At 41.5% G+C, this 19,833-nt stretch overlaps 1 protein-coding gene across 1 annotated transcript in view; it reads left to right on the forward strand.

Annotated features, from left to right (window-relative positions):
- Positions 1–19,121, forward strand: part of PCOLCE2 (procollagen C-endopeptidase enhancer 2) — a 92,378-nt gene extending 73,257 nt beyond the window's left edge. The window contains exons 5-9 of the mRNA XM_055569435.1: positions 1,172–1,308; positions 9,061–9,215; positions 13,187–13,270; positions 15,218–15,385; positions 18,559–19,121. Coding sequence (XP_055425410.1) covers positions 1,172–1,308; positions 9,061–9,215; positions 13,187–13,270; positions 15,218–15,385; positions 18,559–18,689 — 675 coding nt within the window. The 3' untranslated portion in view covers positions 18,690–19,121. The remainder of the gene's footprint in view (positions 1–1,171; positions 1,309–9,060; positions 9,216–13,186; positions 13,271–15,217; positions 15,386–18,558) is intronic.
- The last annotated feature ends 712 nt before the right edge of the window (positions 19,122–19,833 follow it).

Raw genomic sequence — 19,833 nt, forward strand, 5'->3', positions numbered from 1 at the left:
AAACATACTTCCAGAAAACATCAGAGTCAATTCCCACTTCCCTGAACCTCTGGCCCTGAAGAATTTGAGTTCTTTGCATGTGATGGGAATATTAGTCTCCTTCCCTTGAAGGTAGAACTGCTGTGTCCACCCATCTCAGACAACCAAACACGTACACAAACACCACATCCCAACATACACTACTACAGGGACATTGTAGGTAATAGTTTTTATTTCTATTCGTTTTCCTCTAGAGAAGAATGAAGTTGGTATACAGCCCCAATTTCCACTCCAATACAAACCCAATTTAAGTCTTAATATTGATTGCTAGGATTATGTAGTGTTTCCATACTTTCTTAGCTGTAAGTGAACAGAGTTCCCATGTTTTAAGATCCTAAATCAGTAACCTTAAAAATGCATTCTAATATACAGTTGTTGTTTAATCACTGAGTCGTGTCTGACTCTTTGCGACCCCGTGGACTATAGCCCACCAGGCTCCTCTGTCCATGGGATTCTGTAAGTGCAGACAAATACTGTTTGACTCCACTTGTATGAGGTACCTAGAATAGTCAAATTATAGAGTCAGAAAGTACATTGGTAGATGCCAGGGGCCGGCGGTGGGGGAGGAAGAATGGGGACTTGGAGTTTAATGGGGACAGAGTTTCAATTCAGGAAGGTGAAATGTTCAGGAGATGGATGATGGTGAGAGTTGCACAATGTGAATGTAAGTGCCACTATACAGTCCATGGACTTCTCCAGAACACTGGAGTGGGTAGCCTTTCCCTTCTCCAGCAGATCTTCCCGAACCAGGAATCGAACTAGGGTCTCCTGCATTGCAGGTGGGTTCTTTACCAACTGAGCTATCAGGGAAGCCTGATTAAAATTGTATGTTTTATATTATGTGACTTTTACCACAATTAAAAAAAAACATTAAAAAAAGATCCTAACTAGGGTTGATCTGGGCTTAAAGTGATCTTTTGAGATAATTAAAAATGAAAGCAAGAGAATAACACAATGTTGTTAACTAAAGAAGAAGTTTGAAAATGATAAGAAAACATTTAAAGAAGGTGAATACATTTTTTTTAGGAAGGAAATACACGATACCCTTACAAACCTGAGGAGAGGAAGAGTTCTGTTTGAGGTTTTTCTGCACTACCCCTTTGACCCTTCTAATGTTATGCTTTCACTAAAGCTTATAGAATTAAAGTTTGAGAAATTTGATGTTGAGCGTGATAACTACTGCCGGTACGATTACGTGGCTGTGTTTAATGGTGGGGAGATCAACGACGCTGAAAGAATTGGAAAGTATTGTGGCGACAGCCCCCCTGCGTAAGTAGCACCTATTTTATTTTAGGGGCTCTATACTTGTTTCTTATAAAATTGTCTGATTGTTTTTTAATATATTTTTAAAGTATGTCTTTCTTTTTTTTTTTTTACTTTTATTTTATTTTTAAACTTTACATAATTGTATTAGTTTTGCCAATCATCAAAATGAATCCACCACAGGTATACATGTGTTCTTTATTCGACTACGTCAGGTCTTTGTTGCAGCACGCGGGATCTGTGTTATGTTGTGCACGTGGACTCTCTGGTTGTGGCGTGTGTGCTTCAGCAGTTGTGGCGTGTGGGGTTAGTTGCTCTGCAGCTTGTGGGATCTTAGTTTCCCGACCAGAGATCGAACCCAAGTCCCCTGCATTGCAAGGGGGAGTCTTAACCACTGGACCACCAGGGATGTCCCCTAAAATTGCCCAATTATATTGTATTTTCTGGAAGGTGTTGTGTTGTTTTGTTCACAAATTCTTGGGTTCCTTCCCAGTGGAGTCCCATACAGCAACAACACAAAGACTAGCCAATCCAGAGAGCAAGGCAGCATTAACAAGAGAGCAGAGAGGCCTGGGCAGCTGGATAGATACACAGAAGCAGAGTTGGTGATGCCCCAGGCGCAGACTGCCCTGCGAGGGGAGCTCCAGTGTCATAGCAGAATGAGGAAAATTCTAAGGAAAAATTTGGGGGCTGTTTATTGAGAATCCAGATGAGGAAACCTGGAAGCTTAGGCTAGCTGGATGCAGATGATTTTACCTGATCAGAGGTCTGTCCTGGACCTTTGGGGGCTTTATGCTTCCTCACATGGTTGCCCAAATTCTTGCTGAGTAAGCCCTGGTAGCTCAGACTGTAAAAAATTCACTTGCAATGCAGGAGACCTGGATTTGATCCCTGGGTTGGGAAGATCCCCTGGAGGAGGGCATGGCAACCCGCTCCAGTATTCTTATCTGGAGAATCCCATGGACAGAGGAGCCTGATAGGCTATAGTCCATGGGGGTCACAACAGTCAGACACGACTTAGCAACTAAACTACATGTCACACCTTCACATACAATACTAGTAAAGGTGGCAGTTTAAATGACTACTGCTTGCCTGCAAGTCACCATTGTGCTAATTTAAATAGTCTTTCTTAAAAAAAAGTCTTTCTTACCCTGTTCTTCAACCTAGTGAGAGTATCTGCATCACTTGATCTTAGTGAATTTCTGTGATTTCCCATAGGCACATTAGAATTAAAGCACAGCATTTTCTTTATTTTTTTTAATTTATTTTTATTTATTTCTTTGGCTGTGATGGGTCTCAGTTGTGGCATTCCAACTCCTAGTTGCAGCATGTGGAATCTAGTTCTCTGAGCATGGATCAAACCTGCCCCCTCTCCCCCAACCCCCCAGGCATTGGGAACATGGTGTCTTAGCCAGTGGACCACTAGGAAAGTCCCAAGTCACTTTCCAGGTTAGATTCATTTATATTTATTAAGTTTGATAATAGTAAGAATTTGAATATGTACAAGTTAGTAGTAATTTAAACATGTATGTAATCAGTTGCTCAGTCACGTCTGACTCTTTGTGACCCCATGGACTGTAGTACCCGCCAGGCTCCTCTGTCCATGAGATTTTCCAGGCAAGAATACTGGAGTGGGTTGCCATTACTTTCAAAATTACTATACACAAATTTGGCTTTGGAGATGGCTATGTGACACCAATGTGGTTGAATTAATTTTCCTCCCTCCCCCCCGCCCCCCACCGCAAGGGAGATAATAAGGAAAATTGGCTGGTTTTGGCCTTGGCTTCTGGTGAAAGGAAGAAAAAATAGTCTCTGATGGGAATTTTTAACCAAAAACCAGTCCACATGTGAATTTGAGGTTATAATTTACACTACCTGACTATTCCCCAAAAAATGCAGTCAGAAACTTAAAGAATTTCCAAGTTGTGAGTGCCCACATGGTATGACAGAGGAAAACACAAATCCTTGCTGAAAGAATGCATCTTAACTTAGGCTTTAAGAATTCCTATGAATAAAGTTTCAAGAACTACAAGTACTAATCAAAAAAATCATGAAACATGAAGAAAAAGCCAACATAAACAATCAGCAGCAGAAACAAGCTATAATCAGACCTACAAAGGCCTAATTATAGTAATCAGTAAAAATATAGTTTATATTAAATATAAATTAAATATATTAATTAAATATTAACTACATAATTACTATATATAGTAAAATTATGAGATACAGAATGTAAAATAAGTATGTGAAAAGAAATTCATGTAAAATATATTACTTGAGAGCCTTTAAGGTACAGACTGTTGAAAGTGAATAAGAACCAAGAGACTTTTAGAAATGATCAAATAGATTTAACAAAGAGTCTAACAGAATTTCCAGAACTGAGATACATAATAATTTAAACAAGAAAGTTAATACATATGTTAAATAGTTGATAGACATAGTTCCAGAAGGGATTTAAGGTACTGAGAAATAGGTATGAAGTGATTGCCTGGAACATGGCACAAAGAGACAGATGGAAAATATGAAAGAGAGGTTAAGATTCATAGAAGCTAGAGTAAAGGAACCTAATATACATTAATCAAGGTTCCATAAGAAAAAATATAGAATATAGGAAATTTAATGTTTGAAGAAATACTAGCTGAGCGATTTCCAAAATGGAGGAGAGATATCAATGATCAAATATGAGAAGTCAATAAAGCCTAAGCAATATATGTTTTAATAGATCCATGCCTACATGTATTATAGTAAAACCACAAAACAGCAAAGAAGGATATTAAAAACATCCAGGAAGAAAAGACAGATTATCACAAAGAGCCTAACAACTGACTTCTCAGTAGCAACAATGAAAGTTAGATCTTGGAAAAATATCTTCAAAATGCTAACACAAAATAACTGTCACTCTAGAATTAATTACCCAGAAAACCTTCTCTTTTGTGAATGTGGGTGAAATACAGACATTTTTAGTTGAATAAGAGCTGAGATAGTTTACTACCAACAAATCCAAACTAAAGAAACTGCATTATGACTTTAAATCAGGCAGAAAGGTAATGACCACAGAATAAAAGACTAAAATGCAGGAACAAACACTGAGCAAAGATATTGGATACAGAGTTGAAGGATTCTCAGGTCTCTGTGTTGTTTGAGAATCGTGTGAAGATATTGTGAAACTTTATAATATGCCAAAGTAAGTATGGATGGTAAATTGAGGTAGAAATGAAGAGGTAGAAGGTTGTAAACCAACAGGCTTGGTCTAATGGATATATAGAGAACACTGTAGGACTTTGCTGGTGGTCCAGTGGTTAAGACTCCACTGTCCCAACGCAGGCGGCACAGCAGTTTGATCCCTGATCAGGGAACAGTTCTGAAGGAGAAGAACTGGCAGGAAGATTTGACCTACCATGATGGAACAAGGTCAGAAAGCTGTTGTAATTAAGACAGTGTGGTTTTAACAGAAAGATAGAAAAACTGACTAATGAAAACACCAGAGAAGCCAGAAACACATCCATGTGTCTCTGCAGAGTGGGCACATTCCAGAGTCCCACAGGTCAGCGGCCAAAGGTTGGCCCTGTTGAGAATGGGGGCAGGGACCCTTTTTGTTTCCATGGAGAAATGAATTGTGTTCATATCTATGTCACACAAAAATCAATTACAGATGGGTTACAGGTGGAACTTAAGTGAGAAGTTTAAATGAGAATTTCTGCTCATCAAAACACACCTTAAAGGGAGAGAAAAGAGAAGGCACAAAACCAAAACAGATGTTTGTAAAATATCTGATATACGTGACAAAGACCTAGGTCTAGGTTCCAGAACATATCAAGAAATTCTTAAAAGTGAATAAGGAAAAGGTAACAACTCAGTAGGAAAAATGGGCAAAGGACATGAAAAGGCATTCCCAGAAGAAGAAAGCTACACAGTGAATCCATCTTTGAGAACAATGTAAATTGTTACCGTCACTTTGGAAATCAATTTGGCAATATGTACTAAAATTGAACATGAACTTGTATCCTTTAACCTCATGTACAGTCTATACCCTAACCTTCTGGTGTGTCCACTAAGGACACTTTTGTCCTCCTGCATCACAGAACGTAAAAGTGTTCCCTTTAACATTGTGTGTTCCGGAGGGAGAGTAAACAGCCCAGTGTTTATCAACAAGAGAATAGTCAGATTCTGTTGCAGTTCACACTCTATAGCCATGAACATAGTAGATAAATCTCACAGTTGTAATGTTGCTGCTACTGCTGCTGCTGCTAAGTCGCTTCAGTCGTGTCCGACTCTGTGCGACCCCATAGACGGCAGCCCACCAGGCTCCCCCATCCCTGGGATTCTCCAGGCAAGAACACTGGAGTGGGTTGCCATTTCCTTCTCCAACACATGAAAGTGAAAAGTGAAAGTGAAGTCACTCAGTCATGTCTGACTCTTAGCGACCCCGTGGACTGTAATGTTGAGGGTGGACAAAAAAGACCGAAAAAGACACACTATATGCTTTCATTTATATGAAGTTTAAGAGCATACAAACCTATAGGTTATATGGATTCATGATACAGACCGTTGTTCAGTCGCTCAGTCGTGTCCGACTCTTTGCAACCCCATGGACTGCAGCATGCCAGGCCTCCCTGTCCATCACCAACTCCCAGAGTTTGCTCAAACTCATGTCCATTGAGTCAGTGATGCCATCCAACCATCTCATCCTCTGTCGCCCCCTTCTCCTCCTGCCCTCAGTCTTTTCCAGCATCAAAGTCTCTTCCAACAAGTCAGCTCTTCACATCAGGGGGCCAAAGTATTGGAGCTTCAGCATCAGTCCTTCCAATGAATATTCAGGGTTGATTTCCTTTAGGATTGACTAGTTTGATCTCCTTGCTGTCCAAGGGACTCTCAAGAGTCTTCTCCAACATTGCAGTTCAAAAGTATCAATTCTTTGGCACTCAGCCTTCTTTATGGTCCAGCTCTCACATCCATACATAACTACTGGACAAACCATAGCTTATATAAGTAAATCTGTAAATAAAGGAAGGGAAAGAAGGAGCACAAACTCAGGGTAGCGGTTGCCTCCACGAGGGTGGGTGGGGGCGATGGGGGCGCCGTTGAGCATCCCTGGCTTCCTGAGAAGTTTGCCTGGAAGAGCTTGGACCAGAGGAATATCTCCCCACAGTCAGAGTACTTCTGGGGTGGGGCAGTACAGAAAGTGAGAAAACCTCTTTGGGGAACTTTTCCCCTGTTAGATGTGTGACTAGGAGGAGGAGTGTTGTGACTTGCAGGACATCACCAGCATCCCTGTGCCTGATTCAGCGCAGTATCAGTACCATTGGATTCAGTTCAGAAACATTTACTATATATACCCCAGCCATGTGGTGGGCACGATGTTAGGGACCTGGAACTCCAAGATTAATAAAAAATACAGAGGTGAATAGCAGGAGGGGCGGAAACAAGGCAGACAGGTAAATTGGCAACAAAAAGTCTTGGGTGGATTTCTGACAAGGAGTCCTTTGGTCCAGTAGGGACAAGTGGTGGGGAAATTGGGGGAGATTATGCTTCTTGAAGCTGAGTCTTGAAGGAAGAGTGGAAGTTAGATACAGAACAGAGGATTCGTTCCAAGCAGAGTTTGATTGTAAAGATACACAGAGGAGATGGATGCTGTTCTGGAGCCTACGCCTTGAGTGGGGGAGAGAGAGAGAGGAGGCTGAGAGTGGAGTGGACTCCACATCGTGCAGACATGGGGGCCCTCCCCATGCAGGTGGGGGAAATGACAGGACCGGTGCCCCTAGAACCCCTCCTAGACAAGAGCAGGGAGGAGGCTGTGCAGTGGTCCCAGTAAAGACAAGGAGGTGAAGGGTGGTGAAGATGAGGAGGTGGGTCAAGAAATATGGTGGTTGGTTGGCTGCAGACAGTTCTCATAGCCAGTTCTGTAAGACAGCAGTGAGCATCCTTCATCCAGTCCTGGGATTTGCTAGTGGGGAGTGGGCACACATGAGATGTCCCCTTGCCTTTCGAGTGATTTGTAGCATTAATTTGCAAATGCAACACTTGGCCTTCAGTACATTTATGGCACTGCAGTTCTGTCACATTCATACTAAAGCTCAGTGGCAGCATAGCTGAAATATGTCTTTGTGACAAAAATACTCTTCCTTGAGAAAATTCAGCTTCCAGTATAGTGCTGCCGAGATTAGTTCATACAAGAGGCAGTGAATGATCACTATAATTCTAACATCGTGCCCATAAGGCTGGCTTGGTTGGATCGTCAGGCTTTCTTTGCTGCTTACAAGAAGTGCTTTTTGTAATTTTATCATCTAAACAAGGTTAACATGTCTTATTTGTAATTGTAGTTGAGAACTGTGTTTCATGCACGCTGTGTTTATTTCATGGACTATTTTCAGAAGCAGGATTAAATATTCACGTTTGTGGCTTGATGCTCAGAAGCATTATTTAAATGACCTTGGTCCCATTTTTGTGACTGGAAGGCAAAAGGGAAGTCACAGAGCTCGTTCTTAGGTTTGGTTCATGTCTTGGCTCGGAAGGCAATAACCTTCAGGACAGAGAAGACCCTGCACTGTTCTCCCTGGTGGTCAAGGCCAGATCTACCTTCCCCTCCATGCTTCCAACTCAAAGTAGCTGATAGGTGAGGGAAAACAAGAGTTGCCTCATGTATTTATTGTCCAAGATGCCTAAGAAGTGGTTTGGCTGAGAAGATGCCTCAAAAAAGGAGTTTAGACAAACCACCAATTAATTTGGTTAAATAACTAATTTTTTCCACTTCTGAATTAAATAGTTTTAAAATGGAATTAGCCAAACAGCATTTTTAAACCATTGTTTAAATAACAATAGCAAAAGATTAGATGAAACTACCATCTTTTATAATATAGTTATCCCCTAAGATTTAAGTAAGAGAGCTTCTGAGCCTCAGTAATTAGCGCTACTAAATCTTTAGTCCCAACTAACCAGCACGCCCCTAAGATTGCTTTAAAATTAGATTCTTAATGAGGTTGTTCATGACCACCAAAACAAAGTAATCACTTTCTCTTTCTCCTTAAGAGCATTTTGCTACCCAGATTACGAACAGAAAGGTTTCCATTTCAGGCACGCGTGAGAACTCTTATTAACAATGAAATGAAAGTCCCATTAAATTCTGCGTGGCTTTCTTATCCCTAGGTGACCAGCCCGCTAAGATGATTCCTTTCGTTGTGTCTTCACAGGGTGTGGAAATTTGTTCACCAGGTTTCTCCATCTGATTCCCCATGGCCAGCAACCCCTAGCTCCCCAGGCCAGCCGGAACTGAGTCTTAGTTCAAAGATGCTGTGCGGTCGCTGAGTCAGACCAGACCCTAGAGCGCTTATGAAGCACCAGCTGCAGCTTCAGTGCTTACATTGTCCCTCATGGCATCTGGTCCTGGGTTCAAATCCTGACTCTCCTACACACAAGCGGAGGGCCTTGGGCAAATCACTTGAACTCGCTGATCTTCAGTTACCTGTTCCATAAAAAGGGGATAATAACATGGTTGCTGTGAAAGCACAATTCAACAGTTTGCAAAACGCTCAGTGCCTACCTGAGCAAACGCTCAGTAAATGTTAGCTATTTGCGTGAATATTGAGCAGGTTAAGAATGCCATCTTCTTAAGTCTTTTAACTTTTCAGTTTAAACAGAGAGTAATCTACTGTTGGAAATTAAAGGAAAGTTAGTTCTACATTTCAGAGGTTTCCCTGACACTTTTAAATATATATATATATATATATATATGTATTTTTAAAACTTTTTTTTCCCTTTTAGGCCAATTGTATCTGAGAGAAACGAACTTCTCATTCAGTTTTTATCAGATTTAAGTTTAACTGCTGATGGATTTATCGGTCACTACAAATTCAGGCCCAAAAAATTGCCGACAACCACTGCACTGCCTGTTACCACCACCTTTCCAGCGACTACAAGTAAGTCTGCTTTGAAATTTCTACTCAGCCTTGAGTATAAGAAGAATTCTTCTGAAGTGGGCGGGTGGGGGAGGGGGGTGGCGGAAACACTGATCAGGAGGGAAATACTTGAAACTAAAATAAGTTAAATAAGACAAAAACTTACATAAGAGAATAATATGATTCCATGAATGAAAGAAAGTATAATATATAAGAATGCTTATAAGCTAATAATTTTAAAATGTTATCCAAGAAAATGATGGTCACTTAAAAATACTAGGAACCCTATTATAAGTATAGATCATAACAAGCATAATTTTTCTTTCTTGGCATTTATAAAATCATGTTTTTCTTTTTATTACATAGAACTGTAGTATTGGGGGTTAAAATTTCAGGGCCCTGATTCCTGCCTGTTTTCATTTCTGCCAGTATTTGGGCTTTGTTGTGGGGAGGGGTATGATCCAAAATGTGCCATACAAAATATATTATTTTTTTAAACTGAAGTAAATCAAACAAAAATATTCTATGTATTGTAGACACCAGCTGGGGGCCTCTGGTCTGGGTATGACCTAAGAAATGCAAGGGCAACAGAGCGTTCTTGTTTCTTGTCTCTACACCCTGTCAGCACAGCCCACCAGGATTTCAGGCCTCAGATCTCAAAATCTAAAAGGGAGGAGAAAAAAGTGGAAGAGGGAATCTAAGGTTAAGGCGTGAAATGGGCTGAAATAAGCCCAGCTTTATTGCCCACCATTTTCTGCTAGTTCGCAGAGAGGGCTGTCCTGAGTACAGACACTTCCAGAAGGGTGATTTTTCTGAGACTCCGCAAGCGTGCCACCTTGTGGCCCGGACGTGTACTGCTGCACATCGCAGGAATATTTCTCCAGTTCTCTCAGTGGACCTTGGTGTCCTTATTCTTCCCAGAGAATCATCTGTCTACACCCATGTGGTTCTCAAGCTTTTATATCCAGTCCTAAACTTTCTCTGAAGTTGCAAACATGAATTTTTAATTATCTCCTACAGGTTTGCAACTGCTAGACATTGAAAAATATATCAGATTTAACTCATTTCTATCACACTATATTCTGTCTCATTTCTGCTTCTCCACCTGTTTTCCCAAGCCTGGGCCACAGCATCTGTAGCCACACTCCTAGGGTTCCCTTGACTTCCTCTATCTTAACTCCCCATGCATGCCCTGCCCCTTCCCCCCACCCCCAGCAGCGCAGACTGTGTCTCTCCCCCACTTAAATTTGCTGTCTACGCCTATGCCTTCCAATACGGTGGCCACTTTCAGATGATTGAAACGTGATTAGTGCAACTAAAGATCTGAATTTTTAACTTCATTAAATTTAAAAAGCCTCCTGTGGCCAGCGGCCAGACCAGAGGACAGCGCAGGAGCCAATCTCCTTCACACTTTGTCCCTGGGACCTCCCCTTCTAGCTTCATCTTTGGGCTCTACCACCTTGCTCTTTATGCTCTAAGTATTTGGGATTTTATCCTAAGTGTGGAGGAAGCTGTTGGTGGATTTAAGCAAAGTTCAGGATTAGATTCTCACTTAATGTTGAGAATTCACCTCACTCAGATGTTGGTGAGACTTTAAACAAGAGCAGGAATAGAATGGTACCATCTGATTTTGTGATGTGGAGGCTGCCGGACACCCTGGCAGGGATTGTGTGAGCTGAGTGGTGCAGGTAGGTGCTGAACAAGGGCGAGGGGGCGTGTGGAGCATGGCAAGGAAATGAACACCAAGTCCAGCAACTCAGTCTGAGGGTTTGGCCCTGAGGAAGGGAGGTAGAGAGCCTGAGTGTTTGAACGTGGTAAAGCTAGGGAGAAGTAGCTTGCAAAGAGGGAAAACAGAAGGGCGGAGCAAGGGAATAAGTGAGGAGGAAATTTTCACAAAGATGGCAGGGTCTGGCCTCCAGAGGCTGTGCAGAAGGATAGACCTTAGGCCAGAGGTAGGCAGCCTCCTCTCTTAGGAGAAGAAGGAAGTCAGGGTACAGATGGAGACAGCTCGGAGGTCTGGTGGAGGACATTTTGTTCTGTGATCTTTGTTTTCACCAAAAAATAGGCAAGGTCACCTGCTGAGAACAAGAAGAGAGGTGGGAGCCCTGGGGGTTGTGGGGCAGTTTGTCACTTGGATGAGGGTCTGTTTGTGTTCTCAGCTGTCTGTGAGCAGGCACAGAAAGAGAAGAGAGTCTCCTACTGGACTGCTAGAGGGCAGAGCAGGAACAGGTGTGTAAGTATTGTTAAGAAAGTGACTGAACTAATGGACCATGAAAACTACGTGGAAAAGCTAAGGAATTAAGATGGGCCAGGGCGATGTTGAACCTCTAAAGAAAGAAAGAATAAGTAGTCATGAAAGTAGGAGAGTGAATAAATAAGCATAAAGGAGAGGAGGTTCTGTTGGATGAAGGATGAGAGATTAGTGATGAGACTTCAGCAGAAGGACACGTGAGCCTGGGACTGAGGGGCGAAGATGGACCAGAGGGAACATCTGAGATGGGGGGACAGGGTTGAGGCTACAGCCAGAGAGCGATCGTCCCCAAGGAGGGAGGACCCACCGAGATGCTTGAGGGAGCACATGAAGAGGAAAGCTGAAAACCCCGTGCCACACTTGGGTGTGCAGGGCAGCAGAGAGCAGACAGGAAGATGAAGAGTGTCAGGGTGGGCCACCCACCCAACCTCCAGACTAATGTCCTGAGGCCAAGAAGGAGCTGGGTTCAAGTGGTCCACGTAAGAAGATGCTCTTTCATCAGACAAGGAGAACCTCTAAGGCACTTAGCTTTGGACTCAGTGAATTAGATAAATTTAGGTCTCCAACTTTTAGAGCAATATTCCCTCTAAATGCTTTCTGAGCTCTTTCTCTACTATATATATATTTATATATGCTATTATGTATATTTTAACATTAAACTGTGTATATTTTAATATTGTAATCCACTTTAGATCCTTTTGGAGATAAGTAGGGATACAAATTAAGATTAAATTCACAGAAGGGTTAGCAGACATATTAGAAGGGCAAATTCTTACCCGGTATGTACAGCTCTATGAGAGCTGTTCTGTTTAGTTCTTCCTAACACGTTGCCACATGTAAGGGAATCATTACCAAATGTTTTGGAAACATTTTTAATGATGAAAATGAGGATTCAATATTTTCATTTCGTTTCATAAGGATTAAATATTATCATCATATCACAGCTTTCCAACCTTGGCACCATTTACATTTTTGGCTAGATAATTCTTTGCTTTTGGGGGCTGTCCTGTTCACTGTGAAATGTTGAGCAGCATCGCTGGTTATCTGCCTACTAGACGCTGGTATCATCCCCTAGTCGTGACTGCCAAAAATATTTCCAGAGTTTACCAAATGTCACCTAGTGGGAGAAATCACCCCCATTGAGAACTACTGTATTTATCTATTTAGCTGTACTTTAAATTTGTCTACTTCTCAGTTCTTAAGATCCTTACAGGCAATGACAGGCTCAAAATAGCACACTTCATCACATGAGCATTGTTCCCCAAAACCTGTAATGCTAACATTTGGGTAATTGTGTATTTCAAATGCATCAAGTAAACTGCCTCCGCTCTCAGGGGAACCCCATAAGATTCCTTTGGTGAAGTGAAGAGTTAACCTATATTTCCTGTGTTCTTATTTGTTATTCTGGGTTTTTGGTAAGCAGGGCACATGAGACTGTATCTATTTTTGGTTACAGCATTAGTTATATATAAAGGAAGAAGAGAATAGGGCTAAATTTGGGTTATCTTTGATCTCAGGTTTAAAGCTCAGCAGAGGGCATTGAGTTACCCTGAGGAAATTAAGAGTAGAAGTTGGTAACATGAGGAATATCCTTTGCAGGGTCTTTAATTATTTCATTGCAGTGACAGATTGGTGGCTCAGAGAAATAAATGAGAATTTTAAATGGACTGATTCAGAGCTAGACACCAATTATATATGCCCTCATTTTCCCGAATCTTACGTATTTCTCCTTGGAATGAAGGTTTAAAGCCCACCATGGCCCCGTGTCAGCAGAAGTGTAGACGGTCGGGGACTCTGGAGAGCAATTACTGCTCGAGCAACTTCGGTAAGAAAGAAAACCGTCTTTCCTCTTTAATCAGAAACCCGAAACTGCATGCTTAACCTCAAAGGAACTGCCATGAATGGGACGGTAGTGGGTCAGTTACACTCTGCATCTACGCAGGAAAATATTTTCCTCCACGCTAAGGTGTGTTGCACCATTTGAAGTGTTAGAGTTCACAACTGAGAAAAATGTGTGCAGAAAATACGTTTTTCACACAAACTTAAAACTTAATCATTTGGCCTGGTACATGACCCTGCTGTTCTGTGTATTCTTGCTAGCCCAGTGTTTCCCCCACCCTAGGAAAAAAACCCTGCATCTTTTTTTTTTCTCACATAGTTTTCATGTTCTGAGTATTTTTTCACACATCTGTAATTCAACTTAAATAAATCAGAAACATATCCAAGCTGGCCTCTCTCAGAAGAAATTCAAGTATTTCCTCTGCAGTGTCCCTCCAGAGGATGAAATTAAAACTCGGAAATCTGAAATCCATTTAGAAACTCTTATAAACTGGAAGATATTGGGGAGATATTACCTAATGAATCAGAATTCCTAGAGTTTTTTTTTTCCAATTAAAAAATCTTGCACGTTCTGTGAAAACTGCTTAAGAGCAAATGATCCCAAGTTGAATTATGTTGGTTTTGTTTGAAAGGAATATGGAAGAAAAGTCTTATCAGGAAAAGAAAGTTGCTACGGCCTAAATAGGTTACCCAACACAGGGCCTCCCAGAAGAAGCTTTGCTTGCTTTTTCTTATGCCTTCAAGTGATAACTGCAGCCCAGATTGACCATATTGTAGTAAAGATGTGAGGACAGTAAAGAATCTAGGGCCCTCTAGAGGGAGGGAATACATATATGTGTATATGTATACACATATAGCTAATTTGGGGCTTCCCAGGTGGTGCATTCAGAGAAGGCAATGGCACCCCACTCCAGTACTCTTGCCTGGAAAATCCCATGGACGGAGGAGCCTGGTAGGCTGCAGTCCATGGGGTCGCTAAGAGTCGGACACGACTGAGCGACTTCACTTTCACTTTTCACTTTCATGCATTGGAGAAGGAAATGGCAACCCACTCCAGTGTTCTTGCCTGGAGAATCCCAGGGACGGGGGAGCCTGGTGGAGCAGCAGCAGCATCTTTCTTTATGTGGCTCAGAAGTAAGACTCTTCTCTGAGTGTTACATGGTAAGAAAAGAGTTACATAATGAAAAGCAACAGAATTTTGCTAGAGTTTTTTCTAACCAAGGAAATGTTTAAAGTTATACCTCAGTTCTATACTTTGACTTGTTCATTGAGATAAAAAGGATGGATAAGAGAGAGAATATGAAAGACCCAGAGGGACTTCCCCAGAAATCCAGTGGCTAAGACTCCAAGCTCCCAATGCAGGGGGCTTGGGTTCAATCCCTGGTTGGGGAACTAAGATCCTGCATGCGGCAACTAAGACCCAGCTCAGCCAAATAAATAAATAAAGAGAGGAACCAGGGGGAGATACAAAAAAGATAAGTGCTCACCCACACAGACACAAGGACTCAGACCTTTATGGCTCAAACCTCCATCATGCAACTTCTTATTATGGCACTGCCTTAAGGATACACAGTCCTGTTGAGTATTAACAAGCAGAGGTGCAATTACCATGTTTGGTAATTGATCCACACGTTGGATAAAACATTGGAACAAGTCTCTGTCTCAGCAACCGACTGCAGTTTGGTAGTTATTTTGGTTTTTTTCAATGCCTAACAGCTAGGGTAACATTACAGCCCCATGACTCCTGGTTTTCAACCTGTATTTTGATGACAGATATACAGAATTAAATTTAATGACTCTTATTAGGCCCTTCTTTCTAACATTAAAATGTTTCCCATCTGAAAGTCAGAGGAATGTATCAATACAACTATTTTCAGTTCTGCTTACATTGGTCTTCACTGTCCTATGATTTTAAAAATGTTTCCTTTTGCAGTCTTGGCCGGCACTATCATCACCACCATCCCTCGAGGTGGGAGTCTGCATGCCACGGTCTCGATCATCAACATTTATAAAGAGGGCAATCTGGCAATTCAGCAGGCCGGCAAGAACATGAGCGCCAAGGTCCTCGTGGTCTGCAAGCAGTGCCCACTCCTCAGAAGAGGTGAGCAGGAGGAAGACTCCAGGCTTTCTTCTGGGGGAGCTCAAGGGCCGAGAAGGGGAAAGGAGAGCCTCTCCGAGCAAGTCATGGATCTTTCCATGCCATGGCTGGTCTAGAGAAGTCAAGTCATGGCTCATGTATTGCCCACTTCTGATGGAGAAGGAGGGCCTTTGGCGTCAGGCAGAATTGGGCTCCAATCTCAGTTCCTGTCACTTGTGGAAGAAGACAGGATAATGGAAATGGTCAGTGAGTTCAAGAAGCATTTGAAGTTGGATCAATAGGGAGCAGACAGAGAAAGAGGTTCAGGAGAAAGGGATTTCCAGTTACTGCACTTAAAGTACCAGTACTATGTGTAGAGGAAAATATCTATCAAGGAATAGGAAATTCAGGGACTTCCCCGGTGGTCCAGAGGCTAAGACTCTATGCTCCCAATGCAAGGGGCCCGAGTTCAATTCCTGGTTCAGGGAACTAGATCCCACATGTTGTAGTTAAGAGTTCACATACCTCAGTGACGATTGAAGATCCCGTGAGCAGCATCTAAGACCCAGTGCAGCCAAATAAAAATATTTTTTTTTAAAAAAGGAGCAGGAAATTCAGAGTTGATGTTCAGAAGAGAGAGGTATCTATGGGCTAGAATAAAAGATCTGGGGCTCATCTGTAGATATGAGATTATTAAATTCACGGGTGAGAGTGAGTTTATTAAGATAAATTTTAGGAAAAGGAAAGTTACCCTATAGCCAGAGGCACGTGATTTTTTTAAAATAGGTATATAAAAGTAATGTATGTTCTATGGTTTTTGAAAAAGTTAAATAAGTAGTGCATGCTTAGTCTCTTTAGTCGTGTCTGACTCTTTGCGACCCTATGGACTATATAACCCGCTAGGCTCCTCTGTCCTTGGAGATTCTCCAGGCAAGAATACTGCAGTGGGTTGCCATGCCCTCCTTCAGGGGATCTTCCCAACCCAGGGGTCGAACCCACATCTCTGATGTCTCCTGCATTGGCAGGCGGTCTTTACCACTAGTGCCAACTAAGTAGAGAAGGATTTAAAATAAAAAGAGAAGCCCTTTCCCTTTCCCCAGAGGCACAATGAAAAGCTCCTTCCAGAAAGTTCTGTCCCTGTAAAAATGTACGTACACATGTAGACAAATGGGATCTTTCTACACGTATTCTGCTCAAACGTGCCTCCACATGATATGTACGTGGACAGCTTTCCTTCAACAGCACATACACAGCTCTCTTTCTTTGGAATGGCAGTCATGGCAGGCACGCCTGGCACTCCACTGTGTGATGAACCACGACTTCCCATCCGACATCAGCTTGTTCCTTTCCTCAGTCTTATTACAAACCTCTCCCACAATCAAAAGAAGCCAAACCTCTAGCACACACACAGAAATACAGATACATTACATACAAATACATTAAGAAAGCTTTACTATCAATTCAGATTGTTCAGAAAAATCAGAGGCCAGCAGCTTCACATTGACTCTGTTTTTGAAAAAATTTATATATTGTGAGAAAATCTTTCTACAATAAAATGGAAAAAGCCAGAAAGGGAAATTTTGATCAGTTTTATCATAAAAATTTGATCTTCAGAGCTTCATATAACATTATAAATGAGATTAAAATGCAAACAAACATGATAAATAAAATGGTAGAGTAACTTTTTAAACACAATGGATAAGAGGTTGATATTATTTAAGTAGTATTAAGGACTTGATTTCTGAACAGAAAATAATTGGTGATTTCAAAGCAAAATGTAGAAGGGATATAATCAAGAAAAAATTATAAATTAATACAGTAACATTGTACCTCACTTCTAAGAAAAGGAAGTGAGCATCAGAAAAATAAGACCAACACCACCTTATAGTTCATTGAAAAAGCAACATAGTACAACTTTCATATGCTCACATACTGTTGCTCAGAAATTACACTCTAAAACATAGTTTCTTGAAGAAATAATCAGAGATGAGCACAAATATGCATGTAAAGACTTCCCCGGTGGCTCAGACGGTAAAGCGTCTGCCTACAACATGGGAGACCTGGGTTTGATCCCTGGGTTGGGAAGATCTCCTGGAGAAGGAAATGGCAACCTACTCCAGTATTCTTGCCTGGAAAATCCCATGGACGGAGGAACCTGGTAGGCTACAGTCCATGGGGTCGCAAAGAGTCGGACACAACTGAGCATCATTTACTTTTACTATGCATGTAAAACACATAAATTCCAAATAATAATCCCATTGACTCTTAAGAGGGAATAGTAAAGACTCTGTAAAAGGTAACACTTCTTTCCAGAAGTATCTGGAATAGCAAATAATCCAGGTCTGGATACTTACTGTCAGATCTCATCTCATCAGATCTCATACTTACTGTCATCTCTCTTATGGTGACATCTGCCCACCCAGCCTGCTGAGCCTTTACAGGCTCAGGACCATTACGATTATAGTGGTGGACCATAGAGGAAGGCTTATACAGGGGAAAATGTCTCTTATGACATGCAGTGGGAAAGGAAGAATAAAGGAGGTGGTAACACATTTTTCTGAAGCAATGCAAATCTTCAGAGTTGAACCCAACATACCTCAGTGTGGGCTCCAGTCTAGGCCTACCTACCTTAGTCAGACAAACAGATATATAAAAAAATAGAACAACAGATAGAAGTACTTTTTAGTACATATCTTTTTAGGGACTATAAGAATGTAAAGAAGTATATGGTCCAACCATGCCCTCAAAAAACTTACATAGTATAAATGTTGGAAGGGTTAATAAAAAGTTCAAGACAACAACGGAAGACAGTGGATCAATAGTTGCCAAATGCCTGGGGAGATCCAGAAGCCTAGTGGGCCCAGGAGGGGCCTTCTGAAGACAGCCCCTTGAGGAAGGAGAGCTTTTCCTAGGAATAGTGTTTGTATAGAACGCTCAGTAAATACATTAGACCTTATGCAGAGCTGGACCTGACCGGGTCTAATCATTCCATCCAGTTTCCTAATGTAAGCAGAGCTGGAACATTCTATTCTGTCAAAGTTAGATTTTTTTTTCAATGAGAGTCTTAAACAAGATTTTATGCTAGAAAGAACAAATATCTAATTACACGATTTGTAAAACATTTACCTGGAGGTAAGTTATAGTCTAAGTTGTTTCAAACCAACAGAGAAAAAAATTAATCTTACATTCTCTTTTAGGTTTAAATTACATAATTATGGGTCAAGTGGGTGAAGATGGCCGAGGCAAGATCATGCCCAACAGCTTTATCATGATGTTCAAGACCAAGAATCAGAAGCTCCTGGACGCCCTGAAGAACAAGCAGTGTTAACACTATGTCCATTTAAGCTGCATTCTGTCACTGCCTTTGAAAGATCTTTTTTTCTCTGTAGAAGAAGAAAATTTATAACCTGAAATATTGAGCATTCAGAGAGATTTACTCTTCACAGGATGTAGGTAGGAGAGTTGCTGATGGAAGTTCTGTTGCCAGCACGGAAGAGGAGCAGATATCTGATGGGAAGCCTGCAGACTCAGTGGGGTGATGTGACTAAATGTATCAAGCGTTGACAGTTTGGAAGCAGTTTATTTATGTATCTCTGTAAAAGGATATTTTAGAAATGAGTTGTGTGAAGATGTAAAAAAGAGATTTTTATACGTGCAATATTTATAGTGATATTTGTTTTACCTTCAAGCATTTGCTCTGAGGTGTTATATTCTTCTCTCGCATTTTTAAAACCAGTGCTTAATAAATATTTTTAAATGATTATATAACTGCCATTAAACTTTTTTTATTAAAAAGTGGAACACTATGAAAATAATATTCCCTGGTATTTACCTGTAAGATTGTCCTTGTATCAAGGGGCTTCCCTCATAGCTCAGTTGGTAAATTATCTGCCTGCAATGCAGGAGACCCAGGTTCAATTCCTGGATCAGAACGATCCCCTGGAGAAGGGAATGGTAACCCACTCCAGTATTCTTGCCTGGAGAATCCCATGGACAGAGGAGCCTGACAGTCCATGGGATCGCAAGAGTCGGACACGACTTAGCGACTAAACCACCACCACCAAAAGAGCAGTCCAAGGACGACAGGAACCAGTTGGATCCAGTCTTGTAAACAGACTATAATTCTTTTCTGCAGAACCAGAGAATTGAGAGCTGGAATGGTGTCCCTCAGGAATCTCGTTCAGGTCCTTCACTTTGTAATGGAAATGGAAGCTCGGGTATATTTAGTAACTTGTCCAGGGCACACACCTCCCAAAAGACAGAACAGGCAATCAAGCTCAGAAGTCCTAAGTCGAAACCCAGTGCCCTTCCTGCCACTAGAAGAGGTCTTCTCTGCCCCAGAGGAAAACTCCCTCATCTTGCAGAGTTCAGTCTTTGTTTCCCTAGCCTAAATCAAGTCATTTTATAGGACTTGAATTAGAAGTACAGAAATTAGAAGGGCACCTCCCACCGCTATTTTGTTCATCCCTAGT

The sequence above is a fragment of the Bubalus kerabau genome, chromosome 2 (genome assembly GCF_029407905.1).
Source record: "Bubalus kerabau isolate K-KA32 ecotype Philippines breed swamp buffalo chromosome 2, PCC_UOA_SB_1v2, whole genome shotgun sequence".
In the NCBI taxonomy this organism is placed as follows: Eukaryota; Metazoa; Chordata; class Mammalia; order Artiodactyla; family Bovidae; genus Bubalus; species Bubalus kerabau.